This window comes from Lipotes vexillifer, unplaced genomic scaffold (assembly GCF_000442215.2).
Source record: "Lipotes vexillifer unplaced genomic scaffold, Lipotes_vexillifer_v1.1 scaffold1012, whole genome shotgun sequence".
Lineage (NCBI taxonomy): Eukaryota > Metazoa > Chordata > Mammalia > Artiodactyla > Lipotidae > Lipotes > Lipotes vexillifer.
In genome coordinates, this window is record NW_006775534.1 from 289870 (window position 1) to 302879 (window position 13010).

The window sequence follows — 13010 nt, forward strand, 5'->3', positions numbered from 1 at the left end:
CTCTCACTATAAGGACCTCCCAGCCACGCCCATCACTGCGGCGCCCAGTCAGCCCCCAGGCCCCTGCCCGGGGGCGCGCGCACGCACTCGCCGGCGCGCACGCACTGCGGGCGTGCGTCCACGCCCGGAAGGAACGCTGAGCCGCAGGGCCCAGTGTGCGTGCTGGGCCGGGCGCCGGAGCGGGTGGCGAGGGCGGCGTGGGTGTACGACCCCAAGGGTCCCTTCGCCCTGGGTTCTGGGCCGCGGGGCGGAGGCGATCCGTTGGTGGGGTCGGGGTCTGGGGACGAGGTGGACGCGGGCCTGGCCTTCCCGGCAGCGCACCGACTGCCCCGCGGGGTGAGGCTCCGTGGGGTGGGGGCCCCGTGGGGTGGGGGCCCCGTGGGTGCGCCGCGCTGGAGCTGGGAGGAGCTGGCCGGTGGTTCCCTCCCGCAGACCCGTCGGCCCCAAGATGTCGTACATGCTCCCGCACCTGCACAATGGCTGGCAAGTGGATCAGGCCATCCTCTCGGAAGAAGACCGCGTGGTCGTCATTCGGTTTGGACACGACTGGGACCCTACTTGTATGAAGATGGACGAGGTTCTGTACAGCATAGCTGAAAAGGTAACGCAGCCCCACCTCACATCGCGTCCCGCCTTCCGTTTGGTCATTTCATCGTGTTGGATTGCTTTGCCGGTAAGATTTAAAGGAGAACCTAGGGGTAAGACAGGAATACAGACGCAGACCTACTAGAGAACGGACTTGAGGATATGGGGAGGGGGAAGGGTGAGCTGTGACACAGCGAGAGAGAGGCATGGACATATATACACTACCATACGCAAGGTAGCTAGCTAGTGGGAAGCAGCCGCATAGCACAGGGAGATCAGCTCGGTGCTTTGTGACCACCTGGAGGGGTGGGAGGGCGGGAGACCCAAGAGGGAAGAGATATGGGAACCTATGTATATGTATAACTGATTCACTTTGTTATAAAGCAGAAATTAACACACCATTGTAAAGCAATTATACTCCAATAAGAAAAAAAGAATAAATGTAAAAACTAAAAAAAAAAAGAAAAAAGTGCGGCACGTTCACCGGTGAAAGAGAAGCAGCAGGATTCACAAACGGACAGTCTTCCCTTGGGATGTGAGGATGGGCTCCCTGAAATTGGTCAGAATAGCTTATGTTATTTTCTGGGAGAATTTTCCATAGATTTCCAAATTTTTAAGAAGTTGCTGATCTCTCCCCCCTAAAGAAGTTCATAATTCCTATTAACTTACAGGGGTTTTAACTGAGAGGGTGTTTGCAAAAATTTACATCTGTAGTGCCCAGAGCAAAACACATTTGCAGACTTTGGCAGGCGCTTAGGAGCTTACTTTGAATAGCTTAGTTTAAAAGGATTGTCCTTTTTTTGGTACCATGTTTATTTGTTGCGTTTATAAAGCAGAACATTTATGTTGATAGCATAGTAAATCCCGTTCTTTTTCTTTGGGTCGGTTCTTTACCCCACCGGTGCTCTTTTAACTGACTCGATTTATAGCTTAGAGTGACTCAAATGCAGGAAACATTGGGAGAAGGCAGAACTGTACTTGTTAGAGCTAATTTCCCTAATTCTTAAATTTAGTAACACTGGATTGTCTGTGGCCTTTGTTTGCTGACAATAAAGTGCGATTGTAGGGCACTGTTGAATAACCAGGGCTTAATTCTTTTTCTATAATTGTCTCATAGGGATTCTAAGATAACTTTGATATAGATTTTTGCAGGTGTAGCAATAGGGCAAAAGGCAAAAGGATGCTAATAAAATATTTAACTTATTAATATTCCATAGTAATTTGAGAGGTTATTCATTTTAATGAAGAGTAAAAGTAAGAAACTTTGAAGCCATCTTTTCTTTCACAGGAGTAGCATATGCTAATGTGAGCTGGGTTAAAATAACGCCTTTGAGTAAAGAGTAACAGGTGTAAGGATATATTTTGTATTTAGGAAAGGAAAAATTATCTGACCTGCCATCGGTAATTTTCACTATCTCCTATTTGGTGGGACAGGCAGAGTTGGGGGAGGTGGCCTTGTGAACATTAGGGACCGTCTTCTGTGTCTGTCAGCGTAAGTATCGCTTGGAATACCAAAGTGCATCTCAGAGATCCTGATTCTACAGGTCTGCGGCGAGGTCCAGAAACGGCTTTTTAAAGAAGCTCCCCCGGGAATTCTGACATGACTTTCAGAATCCCCTCAGGAGGTCAGGGTCAGAGTAGTGCTGTGATTATAGCCATTCCCCTCTTCCTCCCGGGTGCCTAGACATCGAGGGAGCTTGAGGAGGTGCCTGGGGAGCTCAGGAGAACAGGATTCTCCCCCAGGGGTCCTCCTGGTCCCATCAGAGGTCAAGAGTGAGGTGGTGTTGGGGACCCGTGTCTGCATGGCTGAAGCTACAGTAGTCAAGGGCGGAGACTGCAGACTTCAGTGAAGATGGACAAAGACACTGTTCAGTAAGCGAATCACTGCTGTGTTGACTCTGAAGTAACTTAGGTGTGTGTTCTGCCTTCTGCCTTGCAGGTAGCACCAGGGGATGTCCAGACCCGGTTGCCCCCAGCACGAGGCTAGGATGGCAGAGGCGTGAGGGTTGTTTGCTCTTCGTATCTGAGCAAAACTCAGCAAGATACTCTTAGCTAGGAGGCAGATTTTGTGTCAGTGTAAGTTTTTAGGGGCTTTTACTGGAACTGTTCCTTTCTAATCCCTATATATCAGTCAGAGACCAAGTCGCTGTAGTACTAGCAGACGTGCTCTTTTGGTACAGTTTAACTGGGCTCACTTTGAGTGCTTTTCTTTGGTCTTTTAAGTTCTTCCATTTCTTGTGTCCAAAACTTGGATTTCTATTTTAGTAAACTTTCAATACTATATTACAGTACAGTTATTCAGAATGCAAGCTTGAAATGCATTACAAGACTATTAATGTTTTGTTTTCTACCTAGTATAAGGGCAGAATGTGAGTTTATAATTCTGGAAGCCCTTTTTGGGGAAGCACAATAGGACTTTTTGAAATTTAAGGTTTTAGTATAAAGAACAATTTAACTGTCTATCTCCCTCTGCAGAAACGGCAGATAATGGGGGATCTTCCTCGTCTTGTTGCGAGCCCTGTTTGGATACCCCAGCTGTGTTAAAGTGAGTAAGAGTCCCAGTGCTGAGGCTGGACTTGACCGCACTGTCCCTCCTGGAACGGGACTCACCGACTCGCTGCTTGGTAGCTCCAGCCCCGCCACATGCTGCGCTCGTTTTGAGCTGTATGGAAAACATAGAGATATGTTTAAAGATTTGACAGATGCCTGGAGTTTGGTAGAGTGATAACCAAAATAAAGGTTCCTGTTTAGTGGGTGATTTTACGCACAGCTTCGAAGCGAGACTATTTTGTGTACTTCTGAGCTGTCTTGCCATTTTGTAGGAACGCACTTTGCCACAGCTCACTGTTTCTAAATCCCATTATATGTAAGAATAAGTGGGATGTTTAATTTTGGTCTGTTTAAAAAGCTCATAGAGATAGAGTTTAAAATATGCAAAACCTCAGTGATACTATCTCATAGCCATACGTGCTAATTAGATTGTACATAAGGTAAACGTATTCATGGAACTACTTAGGAATGGCTTCAGGGGGTCATTCTTAAGCATGAGATAAAGTAGGTTGAATCAGCAGAAATTTATGCTCAAATGAGGAATCTCATAGGAACCAACAGCCAATCAGGGCGAACAGCAATTTGAGGAAATGAAGTTCTCATGCAGCTTTGTGATGGCTTTGAAGTGAACTCTCTAAAAATGTAAAACTTGACACTTCAAAAATACGTATTGGCAATTGACAGTCAGGAACATTTTTTCCAGAATTTTAGGTGGGTTCTTAGCTAGTGGAGGAGCTCTATACAGAAGGGTGGAAGGGTGGCTGGCAGCATCGACAGCCTTCAGCCTTGGTGACTTAGCACGAGTTACGTTAACCCGGAGGCACCTGGCAGCATGCAGGACCACTGAACTGCGTAATCACTGACTTGCTGAAAAAGCAGCCTGCTTGTAAAATGTGTGGCAGCAGGGTTGGAAAGGACAGTTACTAGTTTAGACAATCAAAAGGACATATACTAGAAAACAACTTGATAATAGAAGGGAAATTTGTACATCTGGTTCTTGATTTAAAAAAAAAATTCTATTCAACAGCTGCTTAACTACTGCAAATATAGTGGGCAAAATATTATTGTAGATACTGTAGACTCCTGCAGGTCAATGACCCCTGTGGATAAGTGGGCACAGAACTGGAAAAAAAGAGGAAATTCCAACGGTTAAATAAACTTCAAAGAAGCACACGTTAAAATAGTGTACTGTCATTTTTCAGGTGTATCAAAGGTCTAACTCGTAGGGCGTAGGTTGAAAGCCGATCTAACACTCAGGCAGAAGTGAAGCTGGTACCGCCCCTGGGAAGCAGCTGGCATTGGGTGAAGAGCCCTAAGGACAGCCATGCCTTAGGCTCCCTGAGACTGTTGCTGTGACTGATAGCAAAACTGGGAAGAACCGTGATGCCCAGTGAAGGGGGAGCATATGCTTATGACCGTAATCCCCAGTGTGTGGCACGTAGGCCAGTCACGGTGATAGGTGGGAAATGGACTCCCGGCGTGGTCCTCACGGCAGCTCCCAGAGGCAGGTGCCACGACGTAGTTTGTCCGGGCGCAGAAATGGGGCGTGAGGATTTAAAGTGGAGCATCTTCTCCCCTGGATGGGATATTATTTGACCATTAAAAATGATTTCCTAAGAGCTTTATTTAGCAACGTGGGGAAACTGGTTAATGACATTAGCTGGAGAAAAGCAGAATGTATGCAGTTTTCTCACAAGAGAACATGTGGGTCTGGGGAAAGGGAAACATTTACTTTTCATTTTAAAGCACTTATATACTATTGATTTTATTTGACTGTCATATACTCTTTTTTTTTTTTTTAATTTTTTGGCTGGGCTGCGTGGCTGTGTGATGTTAGTTCCCCAACCAGGGATTGAACTCGGGTCCTGGCAGTGAAAGCACCAAGTCCTAACCACTGGACCGCCAGGGAATTTCCTGATTGTCATGTACTTTTAAATTATATAACTTGTTTTAAAAATACTGGGCTGGAAACAAAGCCGTGATGTTTCCATTCCATTTCTATGTTTTCAAAATGGACATTTTTTAAATGGAGAAAAGATCATAGACACGTAGCTTATTTCAGTTTTATATAAAAAATACACAAGGGTTATAGTTAATTGCAGATTCATTAATGGATGTGAAACATTCAGGAGGAATAGTTCAGCCCTTGTAGAAAGCATCATGATAGAATCCGTGCAACCCCCTCTAGGACAAGCTCTTCCAGAGGAGAGAAGCTGGGAGGGTCACAGGATTAGAGAAACGCCAGCTGGTGCTGTGGGCCTTCTCTTCCCAGAGCTGCAGGGGCTGGAGGAGCCATCAGGGCACCTCCTCTAAGGAAGAAGGGACCAGACCATCTCTTAATGCAGGTCTGTTTGAACTCAGGATTAGGTAGTTAAGTCCATAATGACAATAATATATTTCCTGAATTTTGAAATATAAGTTTATTTCTAAAGTTCATTCTTACAATAAATATCACAGGTGTGGTTCCCGACCTTGTGAGGCTTCACGTTTACCATGATGTGATTTATGTGGAGCGGAAGAGAAAATGAAATCCTGTAGTGTCCGTTGTTTTTTGCTTCTGAATGAGCTATGGTCTTCTCACTCATCACTGAAGGCAAAAGAAAAATAAGTCCTCTTTAGAAAGTCTCACATAAAAACCAGCGTTTACAGTGTGAAAATTATATGACATTGAGTTGGGATAGTTGAATGTCCTCATACGTGAACTGGTTGAGATATATTCTAGTAACTTTTAAGAGAATGTGGTTTCTCCGGTCGATTTCTGCTTTAACTTGGGAGATTTGGGGGTTCTAGGAACCAGAACCAATTGGCTTTCGTTGGATTGAAAGGTGTCTGGGACTCTTGTTGGATTGTCATTTTATGCTTTAGGAGGCAGATGTGTGTGTGTGTGTTTGTGTTTGGTTATACTGTGATGTTAGTATCTATCTTTTTAATTATAATATCTGTTTTTTTTTAATATAATATGTTTTATTATGTGGGAAGAAATAAAATGCGCTTAGCGAAATTGGATGTGGGCAGAACCTTAAACGCCAGCGGGGCAACTTTTGCCAGGGAGCAGTCCCACCAGCGCGTGGCTATGCTTTTGCCCAGTCGTCCACCTCGGTGTCGGCTGTGGCCACGTGAGCACGTGGTGCTCAGCTCTCTCCACCTTCTGCAGGTGTGTTGTCTCCTTTCACCAGGAGAGGGGCACGTGGCTGGGAGAGACGTGCTGGTAGGTATTCCCCTACCTCAGCACCGAGGGCTGTCCGCAAAAGGAGTGCCCACTAAATGTAAACTTCCTTCCCTCCTTTTTCTGGCTGATGGTGGTTTAAATTTCCTTATTAACTACTTCATATTCCCAAGTAAAAGGGAGAGAACAGTGAACTCCTCTGTACCTACTGCAATCACCAATATTTTGTCAGTCGTGTACCATTTAACCCCTCAAACACTTTTCGTGCTGCACTATTGAAAGCAAATCCCAAATACCGTATTATTTCATCTGTAAATTACAGTTATTAGGTTTTTAGAGTTAGTTTTATATGAAGAAACGTTGTGCATTTTCTGTGAATTTCCGGGGGCTGCTGTAGCAAAGCGCCACAAACCGGGCAGATTAAAACAACAGAAATTTATTACCTCACAGCCTGGAGGTCAGAAGTCCGAAATCAAGGTGTCCGAAATCAGCAGGGCCATGCTCCCTCTGAAATCCTCAAGGGAGAATCCCCTCTTGTTTCTTCCAGCTCCTGGCGTCTTCTGCGATCTGTGGCACTCCTTGGCTTATAGGTGTGCGTCACTCCAGTCCTCCCTGTTCATGTGGCTTCTCCCTTGGTGTGTTTTCACATGGCCCTTTTCCTATAGGAACACCAGTCAGATTGGATTAGGGGTCAGACTCCAGTATGACCTCGTTTGACCTTCACTGATGAGCTCTGCAGGCACCCTTTTTCCAGATCAGGTCACATTCTGAGTACTGGGGGTCAGGACTTCAGTATATCTTCTTGTGGGGTGAAAGGACATAATTCAACCCATGATATAAATCGGTATAAGCTTTCTAAAAGGCACTGAGACAGTATTTACAAGGAGCCTTTAAAATGTCATGTCTTTTGTTCAAAAGATTCTATTTTAGGTGTTTATCCTTAGGAAATAATGAAGTATGTATATGAATTTAAGGGTAATGTTCACATGTGAATAATTGATATCAATGAAAATCTGAATTATTTATATTCATGAACAGTCAAAGAAAATAACAGAAGAATGGTAAAAATAATGGTATAGCCACTTGGTGAACTGTTATGTAGCCATAAAATTTTGTTTTTGTTTTTCTCTTATGTAAAGTATACGATTCATGTAAGAGGATGCTCATAATTAAAGCAGGATGCAAAATCTTGTAGTGTGATCACTCTATGATCACATTTTGTTAAAAGAGTATAAACATATATACCAGAAAAAATGGGAAAGAATATAGTAAAAGTATATTCTCAGCAGTCAGCTCTAGGTGTTGGGGTTGAAGGTTGTTTTATTTATGGTTTTCTGGGTTTTCCAGACGTTCTCTGATGAGCTTGCAGCTGTGGAAGAAATTAAAGAACCTTAGTTACCTGCAGTGTGATTTGGGGTGTTAGGCCGTTAGTATGTGCAAGTGTCCAGACCTCAGTAAGAGGGGAGTGTGTGGCGGAATTCCAAAGGCATGTTTTAAAGCAGTTGTTTAAAGCGTGTAATTCAGTATTTGTGAAAGTACAAATTGGAAAAGTTCACATAGATTGTTACTAGATCAGCGTGAATGGTGTATCTGTGGACGTCTTCTGCGGGATTCTCATAACTTGCTGTTCTGAAAAACATTAAATGAGATGTTAACGGACAGTTGCTCAGGACCCTGATCCTCTTGAAGTAATTTCCTACATGGCAGCTCTACTGGCAAAAAATGTTGCAGAGTCAGTTTGAAAATTGTTCTGTTATACACAGATGCTTCTGTTTTTGTTTTTGAATGTGCTTTTACAGAATAAAAAGTTGATTTGTTATTTTAGTTTTTTTTCCCCCAATCTCCTTTACTTTTAGGTTAAAAATTTCGCAGTTATTTATCTTGTGGATATTACAGAAGTACCTGACTTCAACAAAATGTATGAGTTATACGACCCATGCACTGTCATGTTTTTCTTCAGGTATGTTCGCTTATCTTAAAGTTGTTGTTTAAATTGAATAGATGGTCTGGAAGTTTAATGAAACCAAGAAATCTTTAGATTCTTTTATTTAGGAGGAAGTCAGTTATGCAGTCATATTATAATATAGTTTGTATCACCAGGCAATCAATCTTTTAAATAATTTTCAAAGTAACAATTCCAGTTTTAGCATTTACTCAGTAACAAATTACCCTTTTGAAATAACTGCCCAGGAACCTAGGGGAAGTGTTATTAAATGGAAGACATTCTTACTGAAATTTAAGATACCTTTAAATTTCATCTGTTGATGAAAAATGTCTTTAAAATAACTCACTTTTAAAATGTATCAATGACTATGTAGCATCCTTTTGTGATATCCAAGAGGAAAACCTGTACTTAATTACTTTGCTTATAAATACAAAATCTTGTAAAAAATCTTTTATCAGCTGAAAAATTCTGTTGTGTACCCTAGTCAGTCAGTCATGGGCTCAAGGAATAGACTTTCCCTAATCACCTTAAATTAATTTGTACCCATGATTAGCAGGCTTTGCATGAAAGGAAAACGTGGAGTGGCTACTGGTTAGGTACACAAGAGTCTGATGCAGACGCAAATACCTTTGATGGTATTTATATGATATAGTTAAGTAACATCATGAGTGAAAAAAAATTCTGTTGTGGAGGTTTAATTTGGAAATCACCGTTTGATACTGTTTTTACTTGTCAAAATTTCGTACTGTTTATTGTTACTACAAAAGTTAGTAAGTAGCAATATAAACCTTAGGCCATACTGCAGGAGCGGAGCTCCCTAATGGTCGAGGAAGGTCTGGGTGGAGTGTGCAAGGTGTGTATTCGGTTTCTATTTTCTGTAACAAACTTGGTGGCTGAAAACAACACCATTTATGAGCTCAAGGTCTCTAGGGCAGAGTCCAGGCAGGCTCTGTGGGTTCTGCCTCGGGGTCTCACAAGGCCAGAGTCACGGGCTGGGCTGTCATGTAGGCAGTTGGTCAGGGAAGAATCCACTTGGCTCACGGGGGCTGTGGGCTGGATCCATCTCCCGGTGATTAGGGGTCTGAGGTCTGTTTCCGCCAGGGCCCCTCTCTGCTCCTAGAGGTCCCTCTGTCTTCGAAGCCCTGAGCGGTGAGTTGAGTCCTTTTTGTACAGCTGCTCCAACTTCCTGTTCTGCTTTCAGAGGGCACTTGTGATTGGATTAGACTCACCCAACAATCCAGGAGCGTCTCCTTATTTTTAAATCAACTGATGAGTAACCTTAGGGACATCTGCAGAATTCGCTTTGCAGTGTAGTGTAACTGATCAGAGGCCTGGTGTCCCATCATAGCACAGTCCCAGGGATTAGGGCGGGAGGTAGCAGGGAGTATTTTAGCATTTTGCCTACTGCAGCCTGCCCTCCGGGTCCCAAAGATACATATCCCTCCCATTTTAGCATTTTGCCTACCGCAGCCTGCCCTCCGGCTCCCAAAGATGCATTTCCCTCCCGTGTGCAGAACTGGGTGTGGATGAGGCTTCTCAGGTGATCCATTAAGCACAGCTCCTGGACACAGCTCCGCACCTGTGGCCCCCTCTCCAGGACATAGTGTGGGACAGGCACAGGAAGCGATTTGGGTTCACCGTGGGGCGTCAGGGTTCGGAAGGGGGCTCTGATGTGGCCCTGGGACCATAGTCCTGGCACGGTGCCTCCCCCTGGGAGGGTTCTACCCAGTTTTTTCTGCCTTTTTTATGAAAGGCATTTGCAGCTGGTTCATTTTTCAACCTGCTTCCTGCCAGCAGCATTTTGGGGTTGCGTCAGCCCCTCTCACTGTGTGCTCTATCCCTCTCAGCCTGAGCCAGTCGGGTTTCTGTCCTGGGCACCGGGGCTGCCCTCTGCCCGATGGCTGCTTCCTGGGGGAAGATCCTGTCCTGTGACTGAACATTCTGACTTTTAGGTCTTTTCTAGTTTTCAGCAGAAGGTGGTGTGGCCTCTGTCAACAGTTGAGCAGCCATTTCTGGATTTCAGCATCTTTTGCTATATCTGGAGAGGCTGAGAAATCTTCTGGGTTAACGGATCTTACTCCGGTTTGTCTCCCTCCTTTTACTATAAGCGGTACGAACCCAGGCAGCGCCTTCAAGACTTTGCTTATGTGTCCTCAGCTGCTATCCATGCTCATCACTTTGGAGCGTCACAGACATTCTGCCGCTGTGCAGCAAGGATTCCTTTCCTCCACTCCCCGAAATGCATCCCCACCTCCTTCCAAGCCCACGTTTCCACTAACAGGCTATTTAAGGCAATCTCGGCCTTATCTGCCATGCTCCTCACATTTTCCCAGAGCCCTCCAGGTGGGCCGTGGGCACAGCACTGTGTAGGGCCCGCCTGGGCGGGGCTGCCCTGACGGGGAAGGAGGTTGCAGAAAGGAGTCGAGTGGCGCTGCGGCCACCGTGTGTTTTGATGGTTTAGGACTGATGCTGCACTTGGAAAAGGGGACAAAACGTACTGTTTCTGTGACCCAGGATTCTAAGACAAGTAGTAACAGTATTTTAATTAATTTATTCACCAAGTATATATACGTACGGAGTCCTGCTGGCTTTTATGTCTAGTGCTGGGACATTAAGTCAGATAAGACAGGCTTCCTCCTGTCACAGACCGTCATCTGATGGCGACAGCTGAGTAAATTAGCACAGGGAACCAGGGAGATGCAAGGGGACAGGTGATAAAGGGGTTCCCAGGCCCAGTTGCAACGTGTATGTGTGTGCGTGTGTGTGCAGGCTTCCCTATGCCAACAGGTGATTCTTGGGCACCCTGCCGCAGCGCCACTCGACTCCTTTCTGCAACCTCCTTCCCCGTCAGGGCAGCCCCGCCCAGGTAGAAGTCGCCTTCATTAACAAACTCACTGTGACAGAAAGGGTGCTTATGCACCCGTTTCACCTTTATGGCCCTAAAGTGTCTTCAGGAACGGGGGACTAGAGTCCAAATATCCCATCACTCTTATTGCAGGAAATTCCGAAGGTTTTGGCAGCTGTGAGCCAGGATCTGTGGGTGAAGACCAAATACATATGAGAAATATATTCTTCTGAGTGACCAAATATATATTTTTCCTATAAATCACAGTATTGCAACAGGTATTTACAGAGGCACAAACACTGAGTGCAACAGGGTGATGGGGAGTGCTCAAAGGCTGCTGGATAAGGTTGGCATGAGCCACGTGCATCCCAACAGGGGGGAGCACAGGCAGGGGCACAGGGCAGCGCAGGCCGCACGTTTGGGGACCTGCAGGGATGCGGAAGGACGGACAGGTGAGGGCTGGGGAGTGGCGGGTGCTCAGGGGAGAGGGTGGCGGGGCCCAGATGCCGGGTTTTCTGGGCCAGTGTGTGGACTTGGGAGGTTCCTGGAAGTGAGTGTCTGCAGCAAGAGAGAAGCATCAGGTCTGCCTTTTGGAAGCCCGCCCTGGCTGAAAGGAGGCCACGCTGTGACCTCAGGATGGATGGGGCACGCACCATGGAACAGCAGCTGGGGGCCAGACACACAACCTTGCAGAAACAGGAAGCTAAATTGATAAAAGTCAGTGCAGCTGGTACAAGAAGCGTTAATGTCTTTCTTTTATGCAGTGCCCGTATAAATTCATTTCAGAAAGAAGCGTCTTGAAAGGTCAGTCTACGAAGAATTATAGAAATGCAAAATATCATATCTATTTCACAATTAGTATGGCTTTCAATAAAATTTACACCAAGTGCTCACAAGAACACCATGACAAACGCATACATTGCCTTTTTCAGGTAAATTAGTGCAGTCCTCTGGAAAACAGTTTGTCTCTCCAGGTGACTGAAGCTGTGTCCTTTGGCCTTGAGTGCCCTGTAGGTTTTTTGTCTTAGGGAGTGCAGAGCACGCGGAAGGAGCTGTGTGTTTCTTTAAGCAGCATTTAGGTGGTTTCCAGCCTGCTAAACAGTGGCAGACCCCCTTGATTGTGTGTGTCCTCGTTCACAGTGGGAGATACAGGTATGTTTTTCATGGGATTCTGTTTCAGAAGGATTTTTACGAGCATTGACCCCCTCTTGCCAACCTACAGGAACAAGCACATCATGATCGACCTGGGCACTGGCAACAACAACAAGATCAACTGGGCCATGGAAGACAAGCAGGAGATGATCGACATCATCGAGACGGTGTACCGGGGGGCCCGGAAAGGCCGCGGCCTGGTCGTGTCCCCGAAGGACTACTCCACCAAGTACAGATACTGAGCCCCCGTCCGGTCCTGGTGCATACAGTGCCGTGGAGTCGTTCTCACGTGGAAATATTTTCAACTATTTAAAGCCTTTGAGAAAGCGTTTGGGAAAGTACACATAGCTCAAGGAGCTGGAGGGTTTTGCAGTGAGAGTGGCATTGCCTCAACTTTCAGTCTGCCTGGTCCTTGTATTTTTGTATCAGCAAATATCTGTAAATATCTAGCTGAAATAAATAAAATACATGGTGATGGGAACAGTCAAAATCTTTTATTTCTTATGAAAAGTAGTGTATAGATTAGCGAATTTGGTAGTCAAGGGTTAACTCTTCACTGTTGAGTGAGGATCAGGTGTGGGTCCCATGGGGCTGCTGTGGTTTACACACTTGTCAGTGAGAGTCTGTCTGAGTTTCCTGGATCTCCTGTAATTAGGGACCTCAGACTGGTGACTTGACACAGTTCTGGAGGCTGGGGTCAGATCCACGTGTCGGCAGGGCTGGTCCTCCGGGACCTGACGGGGAGTCTGTTCCTACCCGCTGCTGGC

At 45.5% G+C, this 13010-nt stretch overlaps 1 protein-coding gene across 1 annotated transcript; it reads left to right on the forward strand.

The window, feature by feature from the left end:
- The first annotated feature begins 246 nt into the window (after window positions 1–246).
- Window positions 247–12733, forward strand: TXNL4A (thioredoxin like 4A). Its single transcript, XM_007449957.1, has 4 exons — window positions 247–336; window positions 433–601; window positions 8158–8261; window positions 12314–12733. Exons 2-4 carry the CDS (start codon window positions 449–451, stop codon window positions 12483–12485), a joined length of 429 nt encoding a protein of 142 aa, XP_007450019.1. The 5' UTR covers window positions 247–336; window positions 433–448; the 3' UTR covers window positions 12486–12733.
- The last annotated feature ends 277 nt before the right edge of the window (window positions 12734–13010 follow it).

Excerpts from the sequence above, each read along its gene's own strand:
- TXNL4A (XM_007449957.1), top strand. The coding sequence starts at position 449 with ATGTCGTACATGCTCCCGCACCTGCACAATGGCTGGCAAGTGGATCAG. Across the intron at positions 602-8,157 it reads TGTACAGCATAGCTGAAAAG|GTTAAAAATTTCGCAGTTAT; the intron begins GTAACGCAGCCC and ends CTTTACTTTTAG. Across the intron at positions 8,262-12,313 it reads ACTGTCATGTTTTTCTTCAG|GAACAAGCACATCATGATCG; the intron begins GTATGTTCGCTT and ends GCCAACCTACAG.